At 38.4% G+C, this 27,664-nt stretch overlaps 1 protein-coding gene across 13 annotated transcripts in view; it reads right to left on the bottom strand.

Annotated features, from left to right (window-relative positions):
• The window catches only part of LOC149202151 (protein MEI2-like 2), a 170,400-nt gene that overhangs the window by 54,732 nt on the left and 88,004 nt on the right, over positions 1–27,664 (bottom strand). For all 13 annotated transcript variants that reach the window (XM_089403113.1, XM_089403114.1, XM_089403107.1 and 10 more), the window contains 2 exons: positions 11,850–11,917; positions 10,997–11,344 (listed from right to left, as the gene is read on the bottom strand). In XM_089403113.1, the coding sequence (XP_089259239.1) occupies positions 10,997–11,344; positions 11,850–11,917 (416 nt within the window). The remainder of the gene's footprint in view (positions 1–10,996; positions 11,345–11,849; positions 11,918–27,664) is intronic.

The raw sequence follows: 27,664 nt of genomic DNA, 5'->3' as shown, positions 1-27,664 counted from the left end.
GGTACTATTTGGCTCATTTTTATTCAAATTTCTGCAACAAGAATAGTGTCAATTGGTAGGTTAATGAATTATAGATATTTTGTGCATATCTCTAAGCAAAAATCCCACTTTGTTTTTACCCCAAGGATAATGTTGATTGGTAGGTTAAACTATTATTGGCACATAAATTTGTTTCTTTATTTCTTTTGCCAAGGGGGGTGGGGGTCAGTGGGGACAAAACGCCCAATTTGTTTTTTTCCATAAGTTGCAATTTCCACACCAAAATGCCAAATGAATTATGCATATTTTGAGCATATGGGCACACCCTATTAAAGGACAACATAGTAGAGTCAAATGCAAACTTTGCTCAAAGGTGTTATGATTTGATCCAGAGGGATTTACTGTTTAAAGTGTCCCCTGAGAGAGATGCTAACCCTGTTCAAATGTCACTCAAAATGTTTTCAGGCACAAGGCAGTGTTGCTCGTTAATAACGGAAAAAGAAACAAGACAAACCATGTTTACTGAACTTGAAACAGGTGAAGCAGCAAGGAAAGCTGCTATGCACTTTCTTCTACACTGGGTCCAGAGGAGGGAATATTTGGGAGGGCTCAAATGCTTAGCCTTCTACAAGCCCTCGTCTTCCTCCTAGCGTCACATCACTATTCTCTGTTCAAAGAACTCAACCTGGGGCACATCCTTCCATCCATTCCACTACTAAAGAAAAAAACAAGGCAAAGTAGGTGGGACTGCGGACAGGGAGTTTCAGTTTTCTCATGGGATAACATGCCTTTTAGTATTGCCATCTAAGCAGCAAGATCAATGGAAAAGGGATCCCCTGCACCAAATTTTGGAAACACGGAAAGGAATTCAAAAAATTGTGGGAGAATACTGATTCCACAGTTAGGTCAAATATATTGACAGATGGGAAGGGAGACCTTGTAAATTTCCCAGATTCTTGTCCCAAGGAAAAACATTTATTAAATTTGTTGTTGCATCAGTAAATGTTAAAGATGCTATGCTGTTGTGTAATTTGTTGGATAAGTTCAAACTTCATCCTAAAGATAGGTATGAAGGATGTTGTCCAAGTCATGACAAGTAATGAAGCTAATCATGTCAAGACTGGCAGAATGTTAAAATTTAATGGAGAAACGCCCTGCTGCTTCATGCGATTTCTTGCAATACTTGCATTTTCTTTTAATTTTAGAAAGACTTTTTGGGTTTCTTGTAACTAATCCTCAATTGCTAGAACTTTTGTCTCGGAAATGGCGAAGTCCTTCCATTTAGGAGGTTCATACAGAGTTTGAAATGGAGTCATTTTTGTGGAAGTGTGATAAGTTGAATTGTACCACCATTCAACGAGATGTAACCATTGAGCCAGTTATTTTGTTTGTTAGTTGCATAACAACAAAGGTAACTTTCTAAGCACTTATTGACAGTTTCTGTTTGACCGTTTGTTTGAGGATGATATGCAGAACTCATGTTGAGGTATGTTCCAATATGTTTGAAGAGCTCCTTCCAAAAATTCCCTTTAAATTTGGCATCTCTATCACTAACAATGACTCAAGGAGATCCATGTACTTTGTACACATTCTTGCAAAATATCTTGGCGATCTCTTTTGTTGAATCTGATTTCTTCATTCCTATGAAGTGTGCATACTATGTGAGTTTGTTTACTACTACAAGAATTTTATCTTTTCCGTCTAACATGGGTAATCCTTCAATAAAATCCATTGATATTTCTTCCCATTTTTGGTTTGGAATATTCAAGGGGTGGAGCAGACCTAGGGTCATAATGTTCTCACTTTTATTTCACTGGCAATGATCACATTCTGCTACATATTTTTTAATATCATTATTCATTCCCTTCCAGAAAAATGATTGTCATGCATTATAGTAGCTTCTAAAGAAACCTACATGCCCAACTGACAATGAATCATGGGACTCCTTGAGAACTTTGGCTTTGAATTTGGAATTGGAAATTAGGTAAATTGCTCCCTTGTACCACAGAATATCGTTTTTCCATTCAAATTTTGAATTATGAGGTAGGTTATTGATTATAACACTTGTTTCTGGATCTTTTGCATATTCACTTTGAATCTCATTAAGCCGTTCTGGAACAGCAACTGAAATTGCAAGTAATGATGATTCTTCATCTTTTTTGGGCAGAGCATCTGCTACTACATTGACTTTCCCTTTCTTATGTAATATATCCATGTCGAAGGCAGAAATTTTTTCAATCCACTTTTGTTGTTCTGTAGAGAGTGTTTTCTGTTGGAGGTGGTGCTAAAGACTATTATGGTCTGTTCATATAAAGAATTTATTTCCCAAAAGATATTGTCTCCACTTGGCTAATGCGTGCATAATGGCAAGCAGTTCCTAGTTATATGTAGACTTGAGACATTCTTTCCTGTTGAGCACCTTGCTTTCAAACGTGATTAAGTGACCATCTTGCATTAATACTACTCCTATGCCAAAACCTGAAGCGTCACATTCAATTACAAATGGCTTTAAAAAATCTGGAGTTGCCAATACAAATGCATTAGACATAATTTCCTTCGAGTCCTCAAAACACCTTTTTACTTCATCATCCCATCGAAATGATTTCTTCTTTAGAAGGTTCATTAGGGGAACAGTTACATGGGCTTATTTTTTAATAAACCTTCGATAGTACCCTATCAACCCAAGAATCCTCTTAACTTGGAGATGTTAACTCATTTGGGTCATTCTTTTATAGCCCTAATCTTATTAGGATCTACTTTTTCTCCTTCCTTCGATATTATGTGTCTAAGGTACTCTACTTCTTCTTTTCTGAAAGTGCACTTGGACATCTTTGCATAGAACTGATGTTCTTATAATATAATGAGAACTTGCTCCAAATGTTGTAGATGCTCCTTCCATGTTTTACTATAGATTAGAATATCGTCAAAGAACACTAACACAAACTTCCTTATATACGAACAAAATACCTCATTCATGGTGGCTTGGAAGGTTGTCTGAGCATTAGTTGATCCGAAGGGCATTACCTTAAATTCATAATGACCTTCATGTGTTCGAAAAGCAGTCTTCACTATGTCCTCTAGCCTTATCCTGATCTGGTGATATCCTGATCTCAAGTCCAATTTTGAAAAGTATTGGGCTCCATGAAGTTCATCTAGCATTTCATCTTTAAAGGGGACTGAAAACTTATTCTTAATCGTTACCTTGTTCAATCCTCAATAATCTACACACAATCTAAAGGACCCATCATTTTTTTGGACTAAAACCACTGGAGCAGCGTATGGGCTTCTACTTTTTGTAATGATTCCACACTTTAAAAGATCTTGGACTAAACTTTCAATTTCAGTGTTTTGGTGGTGTGGATACCTATATAGCTTGATGTTGACAAGTTTGACCCCGATTTGACTTCGATTATGTCTTCGATTTCTCTTTCAGGTGGCATCTTCATAAGAAGATCTTGGAACATCTTTTTGTGTTTTTGAATCAATGTTTGAACTTCAGGTGGTAGTTCTTGAACTTCAAGTGTTTCTTCGCTAACAAATCTTGAAGCCAGCATCTCCGTCTGATGACACTGCACTACATATGCTGGTGCTCCTTTCGGTATCAGCTTCATCATTTGGTATGATGATACAATTTGACTCTTGGGGGGTTGGAACCCAAATAACTTGTATTTCTGCCCCTCCCATCTAAACTTTATAAACTGCTTTTGATGGTTGGCAAAGTAAGTGCCCAAGATTTGTAGCCATTGGATACCTGGGGACCACATCCACTCCTAATGGTACAGTGTAGAACGGAGATTCTAAATTGTAGTCCTAAATCTGTAATTTGACTTTATGGCATTTCCCTATTTTTTCAATTTTCTTTCCGTCAGCTACCATCACTTTCATGTTGGGCATGGGATATGCGAAAATGTTGAGCCTTTTCGCCAAATTTGAGGTCAAAAAGTTGTGGATGTTGTCGGTATCTATTAGAACCATTACATTGCCTTTTTTCGATATGTCCTTTTATCTTTAATGTTTGGGGATCAGATATACCTGTCATGGTCGATAATGATACTTGCGGAACATTCTCGTTATCTGATTCTGGAGAACATTGTGGAGAATCTTCAACTTCTTCTACATCTAATTCTTCACTCTCTGAATCATTGGTTGCTTCGCATGTATACAAGTTCTTGGTCTCTTTTCCCTTATTAGCACATTTGTGTTTAGGATCCCATTTTTCGCCACATCGTTTGCACTTACCTTCTTTCATTCTTTGCATTTCCAAATTAGCCTTTCCTCCTTCACGTAGTTGTGGTGGAACATATTTTGTATTATCCGTGTTAGCAGTTTGGGTAATTTTTTGTCTCGAATATACGCTTTCAACTTTTGGCCACTGCATCCCTTCAAGCTTCTTTTCTACAACTTTTGCTTTTTGTCTTGCTTCTTCTATAGAAGTGATGTCATGAAGCTTAAGCTCAGCCTGGAGATGTGGTTTAAGTCCTATGATCTATGATTGAATAACACTAGTCTCTGACAAACCAGGTACTCGTGTAGCTAGAGTTTCCCATTCTCTAGTGTATTCGTGCACATCTCCTGGTGAGTGCTGAGAAGAACTCTTCTTCCTTGACACCTTGGAAACTCTTAAAGAATGCATTTTTGAATTTCTTCCAATTGATAACAAGTGTCATTTTCTTCCACCACATACACCAATTATATGCTTCGCCTTCCATTTGCATAGATGCATGCCTAATCTTTTCATCATCATTGTCAATACCGTAAATCTCGAAATATTCCACTGCTTTATTAAACGATGCAACACTGTATTTCTCGTTACCATCAAATTTGGAGAGCTCAAATTTTGCTCTTCGTTGATATGTGAAAACAGGCGGGGTGAAGAAGGGGAATTGATTCGAGCACTACATATTTGAGTATTGATTCCAACGCTGCATATTTTGAAAATTCGTGTTACTATTTTGTTGATTGGCCATGGACAATGCTTTTGGAGACTTCGAGATCTGATGTGAGGCTGATGAGTTTGATGTATCCGAAGAATTTGGATGTTGATTAGCTTCGTTATTCTAGGGTATTTGATCAGGTGTAATTTTCAACTTGTCACAAATACAGGTCAACATTACCATTGCTTGATCATGAGCTATTAATGTTGCATTATGATTTTGATCCACCTTATTTGAAAGGATTGCATGATCATTTTTAAATTCATTATGATTCTGCTCTAGCTGATTTTTTGTTCTCTTTGTTGTACTCTGGAGCTCCTTGATTTTTTCGACATGTCCAGTGACTTTAGTCTCAAGATCTATCAATTTTTTATTAAAATCAGCCATCAACATTGATAAAGACATTAAACAGGTATGTGGTGGTGTATATTTATCCAGCATAACTTTTTTTCTTAACCCTAATATTTTTTTTAATATAAAATTAATTAATTAACTATATAATTAACTTGCATAATTTTAAATATATAATATATGTTTTTAATTATCTATAATTATATAATTAATTTAATTCAACATATATATATATATATATATATATATATATATATATATATATATATATATATATATATATATATATAAGTTTTATGATTTGGCACTTATGAGTAACAAAGGTCACAACTTATTGAAAAGCGGTCGAGAAAAAAAAACATGTGACAACCGTTGGAAAAAAGCAGTGGAGGAGACATGACAGTCGGGACTCAAAGGAAAAACGGTGATCAGCGGTTGCAGAGGTGTCAAGAAAATGGTCGGGGCTGGAGGACGTTGAACAGGAGACGGTCGAGCAACAAAACGAGAAGCGGCAATTTGGAGCAAACGTGGGGAAGTGCACAGAATGGTTGGAGGTCAAAATATGAAACAGCAGACGACAGAGGACAAAGCAGGGAACAGGCACAACGGACAGGAATTTGTGGTCACAAAGACGGGAGACGCGGGCCACGATAGTGGAATTGAGGACGGGTATAGTGCAACACAAGGACAACGACAATGGAAATGGAATGTACGGGCAGCGGATTCTCAGGGAACGTGGCAGCATGGACACAATGAAGGAGCACGATGGGGGAGTAATATGACTTGTGGACGAGTGGGTGCCAAGAGACAGTGAATTACCAACCGAGGAACAAACAGGCTCTGACACCAAATGGAGCACACAGGCTCAATAATAGACAGAAATACATATATTTTTTATTAATGAATAAAAATGATGATTACAACGAATGAGGGCTTTGGCTTAAATATAGCCCAAGAACCATTACATGAGAGGGCATGATCCTTGATCGTGCCCCTTAGTCTAAAACTGGAGTTAAGTTAGTAGAATAATTGTATACATAACACAGCTTGGATGTAAATAGTGGTAAAAACTTAAAAGCAGCTGTGAAGGGATATTTTGGATGGCACTGCTTACAGGTTCCCAAATGTTTCAGAGGCATGGTCATTCAAGATTGACATATTTTATTACCATGGTGTAGAAAAGAGGCATTTATTAGACATAAAATCAGCAATTGCATATGTGATAGGTCCACGCAATTTTTCAGCCAACGTTGACTCTAATCCTTCCAATGTGTAAATGGGAGGACAAGGGCCTGGTTAATTGGCATGTTCAACATCAGACATGCTGGCTACATGTCATGCAGTGAGCCTTCTCTCAATTTGTAGCAGCTTCAAAAGCTGATTTTTGGAGTACATTTGAGAGGGGCATGTGGTGTATGCAGGAGGAATGAGCATATGCGATTGTGGATATCAAAATGGAAGATTCCAGCAGGTTGACTTACACTATCGTCATATTTAGTAGTTAACCGATTGCACATTTGGAAGGTGAACTGCTGACTTCTTTTAAAACACGATTGGTCCAGCTAAGTTTGTATTTAGGAGAAGCATCTGTTTTCCATGTGACCACTGTTGAAAAATTGGGTAATTACGGTTGGTATTTTCATTAGCAAATAATGGAGACAAATTATATTTTTAACTTTGACCAAGTCAGCCTCAAGAAGGACAAGTTGGCTCACATGTGTGAAAAGGCACCTCCTCAACCACATATAAATAAGGCATTGTTGGAACACATTTTAGCATCTCATTAACACACAATTCAACCTCAAAATTGCAGAGGCTAATCCACACGTGTGAAGGAGTCAAGGAGACATTTCAGACAAGCGTTGACCAGCTTCTTTCTATCTGTTTAGACTTGCTTTGACTTGTGTTGACTTGGGCTATTTTGGATCTGTTTGACAGAGAGTTTGACTGTGCTTGGAGGCCGAAGATTGCAGGAGCCTCGTTGACTTGACTTGACTGAGATTTCACCTCTGTTCTGGACTGTTGAACACAGGTCGACCACAGGTCAACTATCTCTTCTTTGACTGAGAATTGCAGGGACTGTTTGACTGAGGCCTTCAATGAATTTCGGCCTCCTGTCCAGAGCTCCACAGGCCGAAATTCAGCCCCTGTGCAAATCAGACTTTGACCAAAAATTGACTTCCTCTCTCTTTGTTGACTGGTTTGACTTGGTATTTGTTGAGGTCAGATTTGGAATCTTGTTGGAATATTCTGATGTACTATTGATGAACAAGAACTCTCTCGTAAGGAAAGATTGGTTAGGATTTCCCCTAGTGGGTTTTGCCCTGGATTGAAGCCTAATTTCTGGTGTCTCTTGTCTCTTGTTTACTGTTCATTGTGATCTCTATTGCTCTATTGTGAAATTGAATGGTTGAAGTTTTTCATGTATAACTGTTTAATGATTGGAATGCTAGAAGAAGTCTAATTATATCATTGGAAGTAGTTATCAATTTTGAAAATCTATACTAGTCTTGATTGCACTAGAAAATCAACAACCACTAAGGGAGCTTCATAGGGTTCACTTATTCTAATAGTCAAATCATTATGCTTATTGAGTGATTAGATAATACAATCACACTAGGCATAATGTAGTAGTGGATCATATGTCATAAGGTTAAGACATATTAAGTGTGATTAGTGTTTTGACATGATGACGGTTGTACAAGACATATTATTGCTCATGAACCACATTATTACATATTGAATAATAACAAATACACTCTCTTTCTCTCTTAACTATACTCTATGTATGTATGTAATTTAATAAGGAAGCAACTACCTAGTGCACAGTTTGAACCTAAACCTCATGCAAAATACTGTTTTGAATCCCAACATCTAACACCAAACTTGTGCTTCAAGTAGTTGCACTATGCAGGTATAGGTGCAGGTCTATTATAAAAGGGTTAATCGATGCATCAACTATCTTTGATTTGCTGAAAAATAAGCACTTAAATGAAAATAAATTAGTTCACTTTCTACTTGATTTCTTGAAGAAGCTGTGATCTCTGTCTGAATCACTGTTTCCCACTTTTGAGGACCCTTATATGGTAACTTCCATAATCTGTTAGTTCAAATAATTTCCTAAAAGGTCTCATTGGCCTAAACCAACTTTTGAAAAGAGTGAAGAGTTTCTTCTCAACAAAGTTGTCAGACTCAGACTCTAGAAAGACTCAGGTGGCTTAGGACTTGGCAAAACTTGGTTCAAGACTCAATAAAACTCTGGAAATAACAAAAAAAAGTTATAATACAGTAAATGTTGTATACAAAAGATTTATCTTTTAACATTTCCAACCTATACAAGTTATAGAACCATCGTTTGTACACAAATTCATAAGATCATCTAATAAAATACAATAATACAACATTTCACAGTAGATATTTGTGTCTGACCTTCCAAACTATGTTTGACCCTTCAAATTTGTCTGCAGGGTCTTCATGTGCATGCGAAGTCAGACTAAAGAGTCAAGCCCCCAGTCTTGCAAGTCTAGCCGCCAGGCTCACAAGTCTTGGCAAGTGGGAAAAGTCTGAAGTTCTGAACAAGTTCAGCTGAGTGCTGAGTAGTCAGTACAAGTATAAGCCAAGTACTCAGTGGAAAAAGTCTGAACAAGTATAAGCCAAGTACTCAGCTCAGCTGAGACTCTAGAATAGGGACGTGCAAGTCTCCCTCAAGTCAAGCTTCCCTGCTTCAAATAATCTTCCAATGGGATGGAGTGTTTTTTCTCATAATTCTTTACATTTAAAAATTAATTCAATTGATTACATAATTGTCATAGCTTTCTGTAACCTCGTCTTATGCTCGATTTACCATAAGTCTTTGCCCTAAATGTTCTAAAGTATGATTTTCACTAAAACCAGATCTAATCAAACTCACAGGCAAGGATATTTTTCTTTAAATTGCTTCATATATTCCCTCTTAAATCAGGATAGATGTGCATCAAGAATATTACATCAAGAAGCCAAAGAGCCGTCATACAAGATATCCTTCCTACATAAGCAAGGTGAGCTAACATGTCTGCCTTGGCTCCAACTTCAAGAGTATCTCCATGGCTCCTCACAGCCAATACGTATGTGTGCAGTGTAAACCAACTCTCCTTATGGCTATGTTGCATGATATGGGGAACCAGAAACGCATATCTGAAAAGGAAACGTGCTAGAAACGTGACCCTTAGAAATTAGGAAATGGGGAAACACTATATGTGTGTGTGTGTGTGTGTGTGTGTAAAGTGCTATCTCAGAAGATTACATTGAATCTTTGAAAGAAAGATTTCACTCTTAAGTTTTAACACTATGATATAGAATAGAGATTCATGATTTAAAAGAAACTTTTTATTTCTATAGGCTTCTAGAGGCCTCCAAAAAATATTATTCCCTAGTCACTAAACAAATATTTTTAATCACTTAAAAATTAATTTTAGTAGGTTCCAGGCCAAAAATAGGCCATGCAAGTGTGTCATATGGCCCTACATGTGTCGTGCAGATGCCAACACACGGTGTATGGTGCCTGAAATGCATTTCAGAGTTTCCATACCAAAAGGCAGCTGGTACATGGGAGGGGTCAACGTTTCCTGAAAACAGCCTTGTGGGAAAAATTCTTCCAGATGTTGCCATGAACTACAACAAGCAATAATGGACAAACGATGTGAATTCCCTCACGCTCCAAAAGTTTTCTTTCATACCTTTATAACTGCTCTTTTCCCACATTCCAATAACTTACGAAAAACATTTTCATTCTTCTGGTTATACCTGACACTCAATCTTAACCCTTGCCTCGTATGCAGCTATCAACTTGGGCTTCAGAAACCCATTTCAAAAAATTGAAAAATATGACCCGTATTTATACTAGTATAGAAGGAAGCAGCAGTTGATAATATACAATGGCACTTATTCAAGTCAGTAAATCTCCAAGCTCAAATGCACATCCAGCCTTGCATTAGCTCATATCGTAGTCAGGTCGGGCATAGATGTGCTGGCCACTCCACACTGGAAACCATCTAACAAGAGGAGAGGTCCTAACATCCTAATAATCGGAAAAGGGAAAACTTGAGGGAGAAAATAGTTAACAAAAATAAAGCATAGCTGGCAAACCTGTGTAGTTCATGAAGTGTGATATATTATTATATATACACTGTACAGCACAAGGGAAAATAACAAGAAACAGTGAATCAATGCAGCTGTCTGAAAATACAGTGACATATGGAAAATATTGCCTAATGTGTTTAAGAGGTTTTAATATTGATAAATATAAATTCAATGGCATTGCTCAAAAATAGATGTTCATGAAAAAAATACAAAGAGACTAACTTAAGCAATGTGTTCCCCTATGTAGTTATATTTCAATTAGTCTAACCTCTGAATGCATTGAAAGAACTGGACCTAATCTTACATGCATTAGCACAATGTCTTTAAATGTGTTCCCCTATGTAGTTATATTTCAATTAGTCTAACTTCTGAATGCATTGAAAGAAGTGGACCTAATCTTACATGCATTAGCACAATGTCTTTAAGTGGCACACTTCTGAAAACAATGAAGCATCAGCATCAGAACTAATTAAATAGCAACAACTATACTCATTTTAAAACACAAGTCCTGATCATTAAGAAATGATTAGATGGTAGACCAGAAATTGTCAATTTGTCATTCATGATGACAGATATAATGATTTCAAATGCTATAACATCAACATCAGGAGTACCTTCATGATTTCCAAAAGGGGTGGAGCTTCGTGGTACTGGTACAGCCCCAGCAGAATTATAATGCATTACTGGCATCATACCACTGTCATAATCGGGAAACGAATGAGACTGATGGAGCTGGCCTGACTTTCCAAAACTGTTTATGGAAGATACTTGTTCAATCTGTTTAGCTCTTCCCTGGTCATTGTTGATAACTCCACTTTTAGTTGATGGGAAAGGTGGAAGGTTCGCACCAAATGCTGGCAATGGTTTGTTAACTGGATGATTCACATTTCCAAATCCACGTGAATAGGTTATGCTTTGCAATGAACCATTTTCACTAGGACTGCTGAAGTATTCCCAAGGCCCTGTTTGTCACATGAAAAAATATTTAATGCTCTTTATAACAGAAAATGAATCATTTTTCAAGGGGAACAGGCTACAGGATTCCACTGTCATTGCCACAGCACATACCAATTTGATAAAACCATCTTGCTTAAACATGCATGCAATAATCATGCTTGGAAGCTTCCTTTATTTCACACCATGGCCAATTTGATAAAACCATCTTGCTTAAACATACATGCAATAATCATGCATGGAAGTTTCCTTTATTTCACGCAATAGCATTTGCCAAAGCAAGACACAATTGAAACTTTTGACCATGTGACTACAATGAATTCCCTAACATCTATGTATCTCCAAATGAATATTATGATAACCTCATTATTACATTGACAAACAAACAAACCAAAAATTCTATAAACAGGACTAACATGAATTTGCTATGGGATTGAGAACAAACAATACTTGTTCATTACAAACAGAAAGTACAGTTGAACCAAACATTGGGTAGTTAGGAAGGATACAAACCTGGAGGTGAATTCATCAATGGTGAACCAACATCCTGCTCTAGCTCCTGGCTCAAATGCTGCATTAAGCTGGCAACATTTCAAACATGATAAGTAATAAAAAGGCATCAAAAATAGAAATCAATTTCATGACAGAAAAAACACAATCATGATATGCTCAAATGCTGTATTACGCTGGCAACATTTCAAACATGACGTGCAACAGAAAGGCATCAAATATGGCAATCAGCTTAATGACAGAAAAACACAATCACACTAGGCATCAATCCATCTGATGCTAGACTTGAACCTGCTAATTTGCAGTTGCACAGTTGAAGACAGAATGACGAGACTCCATGAAGTCACCAACTTGCAGTAACACAAGGTTGAAAACCCAAAGACATGGGATTTTCCCTAGTGTGGGGCATCAAGGCAAGCCTCAAGCTGCATGACAATAACAAGTAAATCTGCCTGAAGGCTTCAAGTAAAGACAAATCAAGAGTATAGAGATTCAACTTGTCAGCTTTGGATCACCAAGATGGATGCAGCGAGAGGTTAGTAGCCTGTGGCCTATAGCCTTCCTGCTTGTAGGAGAGACACTAAATAATTCACCTGAAATATCAAATTGGTGCTTGAAGTGTCCCTAACGCTCCTCAATCATATATGATTCAAAGATTTATATGTAGTGCTACTATCTGAAATATTAATCCAGTTAGCACTTTAGACCAGTGTTACAAATATTGCCGTGTATTGTCCCAAATTTTTCGATTACCTTGTGATGTGGTTAGGGGGGATTTCCAGAGCTTATGTCAGCAAGGTCATAGGAACAAGATTACACCATTGGTGGGCCCAGAGGGTTTTCGAGGGAGTTTAATGGGGTCTGACTGGGATCGCTTGCCATATTTCATCATCAGCATTAGTTCTGCACAGCTCAATCTTGGTTCCATGGCATTACAACGATTCTCGTAAAATGGGGTTATTACCAAGCATGTTTTAATTATTTACGCTTAAGGTGCTATTTGGGGCTGATTATTTGGAGGAACACGTTATTGTAATAGCTCGTTGGAATTGGGACAAAAAGATCTATAAGGCATGATGATGAAAAAGGGCTTTGGGGTGGTCGGTGTGATCATGGTGGCAGACTGAGCATTTCCCGGCATTATAAGTGGTTAGTAAAAAGTCACTCGGTAGATAAAAGAGGGGAAAGGTGCATTTTATTATTTAATTGGAGAAAAGGCAAAAAAGCGGCAAAAGTCACTTGGAGAACTCATTGAGTGACCTTATCAATTAAAAATGAAATAATAAGCTGTTTCTAGAAGGATGGAGAAAGATCCAGCAAATCTTTAAAAAGGGAGAGACAATCACTTCTCAAGCATTCTTTTTTGTCTATTATTAAAGAACTGATTTGGCTCAAGTGGTTCTGGTGCAAGGGTTTCAAGTGGAACTCTTCAGCTGATTTCGGTGGACTTACAATGCCACCTTAGTTGGCTCAGCTGATTTTAGTGGACTTCGAGTGCCACCCTAGTTGGCTCTTAGGGCGATTACTTCGCTTCCACTTGTGTAGACAAGAGAATTTGCGGGTGATTGGAGTGGACTTTCCAGAGGAGAAACCCTTCGCTAAAGGGTTAATTTTCTAAGCTTTATTTGTTAGAGACTAAGTTACCGAAAGAACTGCTACTAGAAGGCCGAGTTACAGAAAGGCTGAATTACAGGAACGACTGCTACAGGAAGACCAAGCTACAGGAAGGTCAAGTTACAGGAAATTTATGTTAATGGAAGGCCCGCTACAAGAAGGCCAAGTCGAGTTATAGGAAGTTTGTGTTACCAGAAGGCCTTCTACAGAAAGGTCGAGCTACAGGAATGTCTGCAACAAGAAGACCGGGCCACAGGAAGGTCGAGTTACAGGAAGTTTGTGTTACCGGAAGGCCTGCTACAAGAAGGTCGAGTTAATTGCTTCCAAAGGGTTGAGATCTTATTTGTTGAATCCATTTGTTGAAACTGTGTTTAATTGTTGGAACCAATTCTATTTCTGAGGCCGAATTTGCTAGAGCCAAGTTATCTTTGCAGAGAGGCCCAATTTATTGTTTGGGGCTGAATCGCTTGCTCAAGTGGAGGCCAAATTCATCATTGTAGGAGGGCCAAGTTGTTGACTGCAGGAGTGTCGAATTGACTGAGTTATTTGTTGGAGTTGTATTACAAGTTCTCATATTGATATTCTCCATGTAAATTTCTGCCTTAAAATATTTCTACTATAAGTGTTTATTTGTTTTGCACACAAAGTGTTCGAAGAAAATCTTCCACACAAAGTGTTTGTCAAAATTCCTAAAAGAGAAAATTTAATATTTTTGCAAGTTGTGCTAGCACATTTTAGCAAAGGAACATTACAATGGTATCAGAGTTGGTTTTCCTACAAACCTGAGGGTTTAAAGAATAATCTCATTGGTGCTTGGATTCGTAAGTGTTCGTGGCAACCGAATTTCTAATGCAGGGGTAAAGAACCCATGTGACACAGCAAAGATCCAAAACCAAACAACATGGAAGCTACCATGAATGAAATAATCAGGTTGCAAAAGATGTTGATTGAGATGATGAGGCAGTTGACTAATGCCACATTGGGGAATCGGGGTCGTCAAGATCCCACTCGCACTAACATATAGAGCCATCCCCATTTGCATGGAAAAGCCACTAGACCCACCATGCCCAAATTTCTGGACGATGCATCGAAGGGGCAGAACATGATTACATCAGAGGTGGAGTCATTTGCAGCAAATTGGGAGGTGTACCAGTCATTGGAACGTAACAATCAGGCATCCCTCTCTTTTTGGGAGTTCTATCAAGTTATCAACTAAGAGACAGGCAAAAACCGGTGTGGTTTTACAAGAATCACGCAACAATGATGGAGCAAACCGAAGCATGGGCATCATCAATGGCAACAAAGGAAAAAGGAAGTTGTAGATCTGAAGATGGAAAAGCAGTTAAAGGCCAAGAAGAAAAGATTGAATGAGCCCTAACACAGCCTTTGATACACCTTTAAAGCTATCATATGAGGTTGATAACACCGATGGATGTGAGGGGCACTTAGATCTAGCTCTTGAGATTCATGAGGCATCTCTATTGGAGAACCATTGAAGGCTCAAGTTGGGGAGGTGGTTAGGAGAGTTGAGCATCCATCTTTGGGGCCAACCATTCATGAGGTGCAAGTTGATGCAGTGGCATCCAGCAGGGCTGCGGGACTTTCAGATAAATGCCACCAGAGGAAGTTCGAGCATATGAAGGAAGATATTATACTTTATAGCAATGAAGAAGAAAGCACAGTCACTTCGAGGCACCATCTTGTAGCAGATCAATGAACTTGAGGACCTTGGAGTTGTATGTGCCAAGTCAGCAGCCAAGCTGTCTGGCGTTGATGAATAGCTAAAGTCCCTAATGAGGCAACAAGGGGAGCATATGTTGGAGTTTCAGCACAACCCTCTTCAGGAATGTTGAGAATTCAATAGGGCAATGGATATGTTAGATCTCTTAAACTTGATAATTGTTTGCATTATCTTTTTACTTATTAGCTTTGATCCTGATTATTATAACGTGAGAAACATCAAACAGCTACCAAAACAAATAAGAACAGTGACAAAGTGTATAGGCTGCAATTCAGGGCCAAAACCCCCCCTCTTGAGGGAAAACCCTTAAATCTCTTCCCTTTTTATAGATCTTTCAATTGACGAATACCATGACCTAATGACTTAGACCAATACCCTCGAAGATCAAGATCAACCTCTTGAGATAATGTGCAAACTTTGTACTTGCCAAACGCAGGTAAATCTCTTCCAATTGCACCAACTCAACCTCCTGCAGCAAGAACTTCGACCTCCTACTACAGATCCGAAATTTCGACTCCCCAGCCACTGTTGCTACCACACGTGGGAACTTCGATCTTCTTTCTAGAGCCTTCTTATGTCCTTCACTTGACTTTCCTTGTGACTTAGGGCTAGAGAGATACCCTTAGTAGCCTTTGCTTGCCTTCTTTCTTTCCTTTGTTCCAAGATTGAACTAGATGAGACCCTTGCACAGAAACCCTAGCTTTCTCTAGCACGTGAGAGAGAGAGAGCTAGCCCAAAACACTTCGTCCTTCTTCGTCCTTCTTCCTCGACCTCTTCTTTGTCCTCTTCTTCGCATAGAATGAGAGATGAGTAAGTCTTTGGAGGACGAGTTCCTCTCCTTACATAGGACTTCAAGGGGTAGACGTGGCTCTTCAATTAGGCCGACTTGACAGCTTCTAGGCCGACTTGATCTTGGAGGGTATTCTGACACTTTAAAGACAAAAATATTTTTTCTTTACAAGTTACAATGTGCCCATTGGGGTCTTCAATATATGACAATGACTCTTTTGACTTCTAGACCTAGGACAAACCCTAGAAGCACTCAATGGGTGCTTGACCTATAAAATAAAAGAACTTGAGCATGAAACCCATGCTCCAATAATAATAATAATTTCTTTTCATTTTATAATTTACAAAAGATACATTTCATACTTATGAAGACCGAACCTAGTTACACATTTTTCAACATTCCCTCTTAACTAGGGAGGTATTCATAAGAGGTACATGGTCATTCTCAATCTGAAGAGATCTCATAAAAAGAGTTGGATTGGTAACCCATTTGTCTAGCATCACGTTAACCAGCATTGTCACATAGAAAGGCCTTGACTAACAGCTCTATCTCTCCACAAGATCAGAGCACAATGTTGGCGAGACCAATGATTTATAGACACCATATTCATTGTCTCTCAAGGTACATACTCCACTCGGGTGTTCACCGAATATGACCTTCTTTGGACTATTATTATCTTGGATAGCCAGTCCTCAAAGAATATCGGTCCACGGCTACTCCTATCTTAGATGCCCTACCACATCCTCAAAGAGCATCAAATGCCAGATGGTTACCCAATCCTCCATTCTTTCTTCCCAAGTGAAGACAAGAATGTAGTGTTTATCTCTCCTTCTCAATTAGAGAGGATACATCAACCAAGCCAAGCTTGTCTCTTAAGTACACAAGCTTCTTGTTTAGAAGAGATTTTGTCAATATGTCAGCTACCTACTCATCAGTGGAGATATAATGTAGCTGCAACACACCATTTTGTACTAGCTATCGAATATAGTGATACTTGTTGTTTGTGTGTTGTGTCTTTCCATGAAATATTGGGTCTTCAGACAAACGTATACAACTAGTGTCATCACAAAGTATCACTGTAGGGTTCATCGATCCTTCAAACAAGTTGGATAACAGCTTCCTCAACTAGACCGCTTCTCTGCTTTCTTCACATGCTGTAACATATTCAGCCTCAGCACTACTTAATGCAACGGTGTCTTGTTTTCGACACGTCCATTAGATCATGGAGGATCCTCAACTGAAACATCCTCCAGTAGTGCTTTTACCATCTTGTTCACCGCCTCCCCAGTCAGAATCTGTATATCCTATCAAGTGGACATTATTTCTTTTGTCATATTTCAAGCAGTAATGAATGGTTCCTCATAGATATCTCAGAATATGCTTTGCTGTTATCCAATGATCATGCCTTGGCTCCACTTGGAATTGACTGAGAATATTTACTGCAAAACATATGTCTAGTCGAGTATTCACCAAGTACATCAAAGAGCCAATTAGTTGTTTATACTTGGAAGGATCCACTGGGCTTGATTCGGAACTCCTTCGTCTCTTCAAGTTTGTGATCATCGGAGTGGTCATTGGTTTGCAGTCCATCATGTTAAACCTATTCAGCATCTTGATCACGTACTTTCCTTGACCCAAATAAACTTCATCAGGTCCTTTGCCAGACTTCTAGTCCCAAGTAGTAATGCATCAGCCCAAGATTCTTCATGTCAAATTTTGTTGCTAGTTGCTTCTTACATTCTTCAATTCGACCTTCTACACCTATCAAGAGAAGATCATCTACATACAGAAGAATGATTACAGGTTCTCCATCTACAACCTTGATATAAAGGTTCGGATTAGCAGAACTTTTTGTGAAGCCTATTCTTTGTAGGTATGCATCAATTCTAGCATACCATGCCCTTGGTGCTTGCTTGAGGACATATAATGCTTTCTTCAATCTGCAAACATACCCCTTCCTGTCTTTAAATTCAAATCCCAAGGGTTGCTCTATATAGACTTCATCTTCTACTGTGCCATTAAGAAATGTAGTCTTGACATCCATTTGATGGATATTCCATCCCATCAATGTTGCCAGAGAGACTAATGAATGAATCGTCGTATATCTTGCTATTGGAGCAAATGTCTCTTCGTAGTCGATGCCTTCTTGTTGAGAGAAACCCCTAGCCACAAATCTTGCCTTACACTTATCTATACTTCCATCTGTCGCATGTTTGATCTTATAGATCCACTTGGAAGTTACCACAAATTTGTCTTCGGGCCTAGGTACGACCTCCCACACTCCATTCTTCATTATAGATTGATACTCTTCATTCATGGCATCTTTCCATTCCTGATGATTGACAGCCTCTTCAAAAGTGGATGGTTCTGCTTCTATTAGTTTTGTCATGTATGCAGCATACCTAGAATATCTTGTGGGTTTCTTGCTTTCTCTAAATGAGCCTTTTTCTCCCCATGACTTTCTGCATCAAGTGTAGAAAATCATGTAGATTCACAAGCTCGTGTAATCTATTAAAACAAGAGACAAGAATCTACTTCTACTCTTACATTAGAAGCCCATAAACATCGAGCAAACAATAATCGATAAGAGGAAGATAATCAATGGCACATACACAATAAATATCTGGGGAAAGCCACAGCTCAAAACCCCACTATCTGTTTTGTAGTAATCCGGAAAATCAAGATGAAACTACAATGCGTGTTCTCTCTAGAACAATCCCAACACTTAGCAAATTCAATCTCCAACCCATAAGTAAGCTCAAGGCCAAAGCTTAGCCTCTTCACAAGCTCTCCAAGCCTCTATTCCAATGCACAATTCCTATGGAGGATAGCTTGTATTTAAAGGGAAATCAAGCCTCTAAAAACTGTGCAATCTCTTAAGGATCAGTTCCTGAATGTATGCAATCAGTGCAACTCAGAAAAATCTAAAACAAATAGCACAATGTCCCTGCACTCTAGTCTCAACTGGCACTTTCTCAAAATCGACTTGCATGAGTTTATGATGAGGGAATATTCAGTTAACTAGAGTAGCACTAGTTGAATGCACTAATGCATCAACTAACTCATAACTCACTATTAGTTACTCAAACAGTTTGGGCCTAATTTAACTGGACTTAACTCAATAAACTGAGTTAATTAATTGCAACTCATACTTAACTCATCCTAGACCCTTATAATATAGGGAGAACATATACATGACTTCAGAAAGACTTCCAACTCGAAATTCCTAAGTTAATTAAACTTAATTAACTATTTACAAGTTGCTATGAGAAAAGAATTACTATTTAATTCAAGGACAAATTTAATTGGAATTTCTGGATTCTATTTTTAACATTTCTTGTTGCTATTCTCAACATCAAGTAGTGTAGATTTCAACCAATCAGGTATTTTCCTTGTTTTGGGGATGACCACGAGTTGAATAGGTTCACTAGGACCTTCTTCTTCATGGTGAGATTCTACTTCTTCCCTGTCAACTTCTTCCTCAAATACCGGAAGTTCTTCATCATCAGAGTCTACGTGAAGTTCCTTTGATTTCTTAAATGCTATACTTTCATCAAATATGACATCTCGACTTAATTCTATGTGATGTCCTTCTTTTATGTAGATTCTATAGGCCTTAGATGAGTTGTACCCAACAAACGTTCCCTTCATGCTTGATGGATCCAGCTTCTTTCTTTTGTCCTTCGGAGGACACCCAAAGGTCCGGAGATGATCTACAAATGGCTTCTTTCCAATGAACACTTCCTTCGGAGCTTTGTTGTCTAGGGACCTGTGGGGACTTCGATTCTAAATGTAAATAGTTGTCTTCATGGCTTCACCCCACAAAAACTTAGGTAGATCCTAATCGTGTAACATTGCTTTTACACTTTCTTCAATGGATCTATTCTTCCATTTTGCAACTCCATTTTGCTCGGGATTATATGGGACTATTAGCTCCCTCTTAATCCCAAACTCCTTACAAAATGCTATAATCTCCTTGGATGTATATTCTCCTCCATTATCAGATCTTAGTATCTTGATTCTTCTTTCTGTAAGGTTCTCCACTTTAGCTTTGAATTCTTGAAATTTTGTAAATACTTCATCCTTGGTTTTCATTAAGTAAACCCAGGTCTTCCTTGAATGGTCATCTATAAATGTGACATAATACAGATGACCTCCAAGTGATTTAGGAGTCATTGACCACATAAATCAAAGTGAATGAGATCCAAGATTTCTTTTGACCGTGAAGCACTGCTTCCAAATGGTCTCTTAGTATTCTTACCCAATGCACATCCCTTACATACTCCTTCATGATCTACTTCAGTTCAGGTAGTCCATCTACTATGGAACTTAGAGTTGGAAGGATTTTGAAATGTAGATGACCAAATCTTCCATGCTAGAGTTCACATGGGCTAATTTCAATGTGAACTGGGGCTTGGGCTAAAGGAGATATCAGTCTGTAAAGTCTTCCTTCTCGAATGCCAATGACTTTAGCCTTTTCTATACTTGAGTCCTTACTCCATACAACAACCTTTCCATCAATGAAAGCTATTATATCACCCTTATTTTCTAAGCTTGAAATGGAAAGTAAGTTCTTATGCAAGCCTAGAACAAACAAAATGTTGTTGAGGTGGATGTTGCTTCCATTCTCCAGCTTTATAAAGGTCGATCCAATACCCCTTACGGGATAGCTCTTATTATCTCCAAGTTCCACTGAATAAGTGGATTTACCTTTTGATAAGGTCTTCAATTGTTTGGAATGGTCGGTCATGTGTCTTGATGCACCCCTATCAATTACCCAAATGTTTTCATCTTGGAATGTGCCAAAGAGAGCCAAGAAGAGACCTTCATCTTTTTCCTTGATTGATACCTTCTTTGAAGAAAATACGAGACTCCATGTTTTCTTAATACCTTTCTTGAGATGGCTTGCTATCTTGGAACACTTCTTGATGAACTTCTTCACTGTAGAGGAGATCTTCATGATGCCCTTAGCTAACCTTAGCTCTGAAACCATGTTGAGAATTCAATCGAGCAATGAATATATTAATTCTCTTAAACTTGATAACTGTTTGTGTTATCTTTTTACTTATTAGCTTCGATCCTGATTATTATAATGTGAGAAACATCAAACAACGACCACAACAATAAGAACAGTGACACAATGTATAGGCTGCAAGCCAGGCCCAAAACCCCTCCTTTTGAGGGGAAAACCCTTAAATCTCTTCTCTTCTTATAGATCTTTCAATTGACGAATACCATGACCTAATGACTCAGACCAATACCCTCCAAGATCAAGATCAACCTCTTGAGATAATGTGCAAACTTTATACTTGCCAAACCCAAGTAAATCTCTTCCAATTGCACCAACTCAGCGTCCTACTGTAAAAACTTCGACCTCCTACTGTAGATCCAAAATTTCAACACCCCAGCTACTGCTGCTGCCACACGTGGGAACTTCGATCTTCTTTCTAGAGCCTTCTTTTGTCCATCGCTTTCCTTTCCTTGTGACTTAGGGCTAGAGATATACCCTAAGTAGCCTTCACTTGCCTCTTTCCTTCCTTCGTTCCAAGATTGAACTAGATGAGACCCTTGCGCAAAAATCTTGGCTTTCTCAAGCACGTGAGAGAGAGAGCTAGCCCAAAATACTTTGTCCTTCTTCGACCTCTTCTTCGTCGTTCTTCTTCGACCTCTTCTTTGTCCTCTTCTTCGCATAGAATGAGAGATGAGTGAGTGAGTCTTTGGAGGACGAGTTCCTCTCCTTATATAGGCTTCTTCAAGGGGTAGACATGGCTCTTCAATTAGGCCGACTTGACAACTTCTAGGCCGACTTGATCTTGCAGTGTATCCCGACACTTTAAAGACAAATATTTTTTTCTTTACAAGTTACAATGTGCCCATTGGGGTCTTCCATATATGACAATGACTCTTTTGACTTCTAGACCTAGGACAAACCCTAGAAGCACTCAATGGGTGCTTGACCTATAAAATAAAAGAACTTGAGCATGAAACCCATGCTCCAATAATAATAATAATTTCTTTTCATTTTATAATTTAAAAATACATTTCATACTTATGAAGACCGAACCTAGTTACACATTTTTCAACAAGGAGTACATCAACAAGGCTTGTAGTATTATTACCCAACCTCTATACATTGGAAAGAGAGAGGCATACTTTCCTAAACAGATCTTATGGGATGACCAGGTCAGCGAGACAAAGCAACATGAGCTAAGCATGGTGCACCATCAGAATGGAGGGTTTGTTTCGTGTACTGGTGTTCATGCATTTGATCCCTCTCGAGGTTGGATGGAGAGAGATCTTGAGTTGGTACCCGATGGAGTGGGATAGACTTGTGGACTCTGTTGCATGAAACTTCAAAGAACCTAACGTTTCGGGCCTTACCCATACCCGAAACTCGACCGAAACTCGACCATCATGTAATCATCTATTAGAGTTAATATAGACTTGTTTTTCCTTTTAAATTGTCATCTATGGGTCTTATTCCCTTTTTTCTTGCAAGTTAATGTGTTATTCACTTATTTATTTATATATATATTTTTTATATATACATATATGGCGTTTCAGCTAACATTTCGGCCAGCGTTTCCATTTTTGGGAGGGGACGTTTCTAAACTTACCGTTTCGGAAACTCCAAAACGTTTTGGCATTTCGTGCAATTTAGCTTGTGGAGATAGTCGTAGTCAGGGGTGCATTTCAGCAGAAGCTTTCAGGCATTGGGGAAATTGAAGGCCCGGGTTGGCATTGGGATCCAAGGGGGATTTTCCATCATATACCAGAGGTGTCGGACGATTATGGCATTGATGGGGTCATAGACCCAATAACCATGAGCACACATTCCTTCACATTCCCATCGGAGTTACAATCAGCGCTATTGGCAAGTTGGTTTGATAAGGGAATGTGCAGACTCCGAAAGATGTCTCAGCACATCGACCAAGAATGGGGTTGCAGGATGGTCAACATGCCCTGGCAAGAGTCATTCGGATGGGGATGGGATGGCAATGGTATGCCACTAGTCAGGGCATTGTATGGAGACGATGTTCTTGTTGATTTTTCTTGTGCAGTCAAGACTAGCATAATTTTTGAAATTGATAACTACTTCAATGATACAATTAGTCTTCTTATAGCATTCCAATCATTAAGCGGTTATACATGAAAATTTTCAACCATTCACTTTCTTGAATAGAGAAATAGAGATCACAGTGAATAGTAAAACAAGATACAAGAGACACCAAAATTTAGGCTAGCAGCGAAGGAAAAACCCACAAGGGGAAAACCCAACAATCTTTCCTTATGAGAGAGAATTCAATTCATCAAAATGTACATCAGAATATTCCAAACAAGATTCCAAATTATGACCTCAGTATTTCCAAGTCAAGCCAATCAAAGGAGGGAGAAAATAGTCAACGTTGGTCAATGCCCAAGTCTGCAACAGGGGCCAAATTTCGGCCTGAGATAGTTGAACAGAAGGGCCAAAAATCGATCAAATCTCAGTGAAACGAACCATTGTAATTTTTGGTCAAATCTCAGGGTTGACATGCAATCAACGAGCCCAAAACAAAGACACAAATTTGGTCAAACAAAGTCAACAAACCACAGATGAATTTGGCCTTCCAAATCAGTGAAAATCTCCATCAAACAAAATCAAATTCTCCCAAGTCAACACAGGTCAAATAGTTGGTCAACACAGAGCAAAATTTCTCCTGTTCTTCTTCGCACGTGTGGACAAATCACCTTCTTGTTTCAAATCAGATGTGATGGATGGATGAGATACCAAAGTGAGGTCAACAAACTTGTATTTATATGTGATCTTGGAGGAGGGTTTTGACCTTGGGGTCAAACTCATTCATTAAGAGGGATCGACTTGTGCATTTAAGGCCAACCTGGTCAAGCATAGAAAATCATAATTTCTCCTTCGCTTTGCCAATGGAAATACTGACCGAAGCTATCAAATTTTCAACAATTCTTCCATCGATGTACTGGGCACAGAGGACCAACGCTGCAGTGACACCCCCACTAGCATGTGAGGAGCTATGTCACTCAAATTCATCAGGGTGGATTAGGAAGGGTGATTCACATCACAGTGGATTCACTAGTGGAGTGACGAATACAATGGCATATGCAAGATACTAGACAATACATGGTAGTACAGCGACATGCGGTGGTATCAGGTGGTGTGCAGAGATCTACCGCAATATACAACGGTATGCAGAGGAGTATAGGGATACATGGTTATTGTCGCTTGATGCTCTATTCACGAGCAATGGGACACCAGAGGCTCACCTAAGATAGTTGGATGAGACATAGTGCATCATGTACAGAAAAGTGACTTCCCAGTTGAGGAAGGTCAGCGCGCGGGTTGACGAATACAGGGTTCGATTGCCTTGTGATGTGGTTAGGGGAGATTTACAAAGCTTATGTCAACCGAGTCATAAGAGCAGGATTATGCCATTGGTGGGCCAAGAAGATTTTGGAGGAGTTTTATGGGGTCCAATTGGGATTGCTTGCCATATTTCATCATCGAGATCAGCTCTGCACAGCTCGACCTTGGTTCAATGGCATTTCGACGATTCATATATAACGAGGTTACTACATGCATATTTTAATTATTTACGCTTAAGGTGTTATTTGGGGTTGATTATTTAGAGGAACACCTTAGTATAATAGTTTGTTGGAATCGGGATGAAAAGATCTACAAGGCAAGACGATGAAAAGGGGTTTTGAGGTGGCCAATGTGATCATGGTGGCAAATTAAGGGTTTCCCGGGGTTATAAGTGACTTTAATTAGTTACTAAAAAAACACTTTAGTAAATAAAAGAGGGGAAAGGTGTTTTTCATTATTTAATTAGAGAAAAGGAAAAAAGGGGGCAAAAGTCCTTTGGAGAACTCACTTAGTGACTTTATCAATTAAAAATGAAGTAATAAGGTGTTTCTTGAAGGATGGAGAAAGATCCAACAAATCTTTAGAAAGGGATAGAGGGTCACTTCTCAAGCATTCTATTTTGTCTATTATTTCTAGAGAATTGATTTGGATCAAGTGAATCTGGTGCCAGGGTTTCAAACAAAACTCTTCAGCTAAATTCAGTGGACTTAGAGTGCCACCCTAGATAGCTTAGCTGATTTCAATGGACTTCAAGTGCCACCCTAATTGGTTCTTAGGGAGATTACTTCAGATCTTCCACTTGTGTAGACAAGAGAATTTGTAGGTGTTTGGGGCGGGATTTTCCTAGGAGAAACCCCTGGCTAAAGGGTTAATCCTCTGAGCTTTATTTGTTGGAGACCGAGTTACTAGAAAAACTGCTACTAGAAATCTGAGTTACAATAAGGTCGAATTACATGAAGAACTGTTAAAGGAAGGTTGAGCTATAGGAAGGCAGAGTTATAGGAAGTTCATGTTACTGGAAGGCCTGGGACAAGAAGGTCGAGTCGAGTTATAGGAAGTTTGTGTTACTGGAAGGTCTGCTACAGGAAGACCTAGCTACAAGAAGGTTGAGTTACAGGAAGTCCACATTACCAGAAGTCCTGCTACAAGAAGGACAAGTTAGTTCCTTTAGGAGGGCCAAGATCCTATTTGTTGAATCTATCTGTTGGACTGTGTTTAATTGTTGGAGCCAATTCTATTGTTGAGGTTGTGTTTGTTGGAGCCAAGGTATCTTTGCAAATAGGCTGGGTTTATTGTATGGGGCCAAATTGCTTGCTTAGGTGGAGGCAAAATTCATCATTCTAGGAGGGTCGAGTTGTTGACTACAAGAGTGTCGAATTGATAGATTTATTTGTAGAGTTGTATTACAGGTTCACAAATTGATATTCTCCATGTAAATCTCTTGATCAAATTAATAAAACCCTGGTTGTGCCTTAAAATATTTTTGTCATAAGTGTTTATTTGTTTTGCATACAAGGTGTTCGAAGAAAAGCTTGCACAACATCATGATATATTGCAATATATCACAATATTTTCACCTTGGCAATATTATTGCCAAAAAAATAATGAGATTTTTCAAACATTGAATATATCGTAATATATTCAAAATTTGTGATCTATCAATGTAAAATCACAAAGCCAATGAAAAATATCTTAAGTTCATCAAAGGTGACCTATAAAATCCAATTTTTGACCTTTAATACTCATTTTGACAATCAAAAGCAAGGAATTGAGGCTAAATGAGAAATTCACCTTCTTCCATCTAGCTAAGGAAAGGGTGTTTAATGTGATCTACATAGTCGCACTTACATTTGACATGACCCACTTTTTATGTTGCAATGGACTTGTATAAATGTTGGAGAAAGAAGTTGTCATTGAAGTCAAAGGTTGTCCAAATGAAAGAAAAAGTTCCATATTCAAATAGCACATTTCGAAATATTGCTTTTGGATTTTTGATGCCCCATTTGGATACTCTATCTTTGAATGCATTTTTACTCCATTTACCTAGCTCAAATGGATGCATAACATATATGGTTGGAAAGCTTATTCCAAGACCTTTCCAACAATATATGGCACTCCCTCTAACTCCTCATGATTGAGGAGAAATGAATTTTTGAATATTGTTTTTGGATTTTTTATGCCCATTTGGATACCCTATATTTGAATGCATCTCGAAATATTGCTTTTGGATTTTTGATGCCCCATTTGGATACTCTATCTTTGAATGCATTTTTACTCCATTTACCTAGCTCAAATGGATGCATAACATATATGGTTGGAAAGCTTATTCCAAGACCTTTCCAACAATATATGGCACTCCCTCTAACTCCTCATGATTGAGGAGAAATGATTTTTTGAATATTGTTTTTGGATTTTTTATGCCCCATTTGGATACCCTATATTTGAATGCATCTTTACTCCATTTACCTAGCTCTAATGGAAGCATAACATATATGGTTGGAAAGCTTATTCTGAGATCTTTCCAACGACATATGGCACTCCCTCTAATTTCTCACAGTTGAGTAGTATTGATTTTTTGAATATTCACTATACATTTTCCTAGTTGCACAACCCAATTCAACCAATGGACAAGTCGACCCAGTCTAGACTCTGAATGCACTATAAATAGGCACTAGAAGGAGCATTTCAAGTCATTCACTCAAGCAAATTCAGATTTGTTCAAACAAGAGAACAAAAGAAGGAATTCTAAGGATTTTTGGCACAATTATGAATGGTTTTTGGCTTATTTTGGAAAGGTTTCTTGACTCATTTTGGAAGGATTTTGGCACACTTTCTGAAGGTTTTTGTCCTAGTTTGGGGCTTGTTGAGGCCATGTTATACCAATAAGGAGATTGAGTTCAAGGATCATTTGTTGAGGAAATTTTTGTTGCTAAGAAGGGTAATGTTTGGGAAATCAAGTGCTTGTGTGAAGGATGGAGGACCTACTACCAGGAGAGCAGATTTTCTTTGACTAATATTGACTCTTGCACAAAATTTGGTGTTAATTAATCAGAGACTTGGTGCTTCCTTTCAGTTGGTGCAAAGAAACCTGGGAGTTGGTTCTTCCTTTCAATTGATGTTGGTAATTTGAATGTACTCTTTATATATATTAAGAAAAGCATTTTGTGGTTTTCACGTAAAAAACTGTCTTTTGCATATTTGTGTGCTTTGCTTTATATTTGTGGATGCATTTACAAGTTTTTGAAGTTTAAAATTGTTGATACTAATTCACCCCACCCTCTTAGTATTGTGGA

The sequence above is a fragment of the Pinus tabuliformis genome, chromosome 2_1, assembly GCF_031772625.1.
Source record: "Pinus tabuliformis cultivar Carrire ecotype Pingquan chromosome 2_1, CPIR1, whole genome shotgun sequence".
NCBI classification, from domain to species: domain Eukaryota; kingdom Viridiplantae; phylum Streptophyta; class Pinopsida; order Pinales; family Pinaceae; genus Pinus; species Pinus tabuliformis.
The sequence above is the reverse complement of the archived record's forward strand: the minus strand, read 5'-3'. Positions and strand labels throughout refer to the sequence as shown.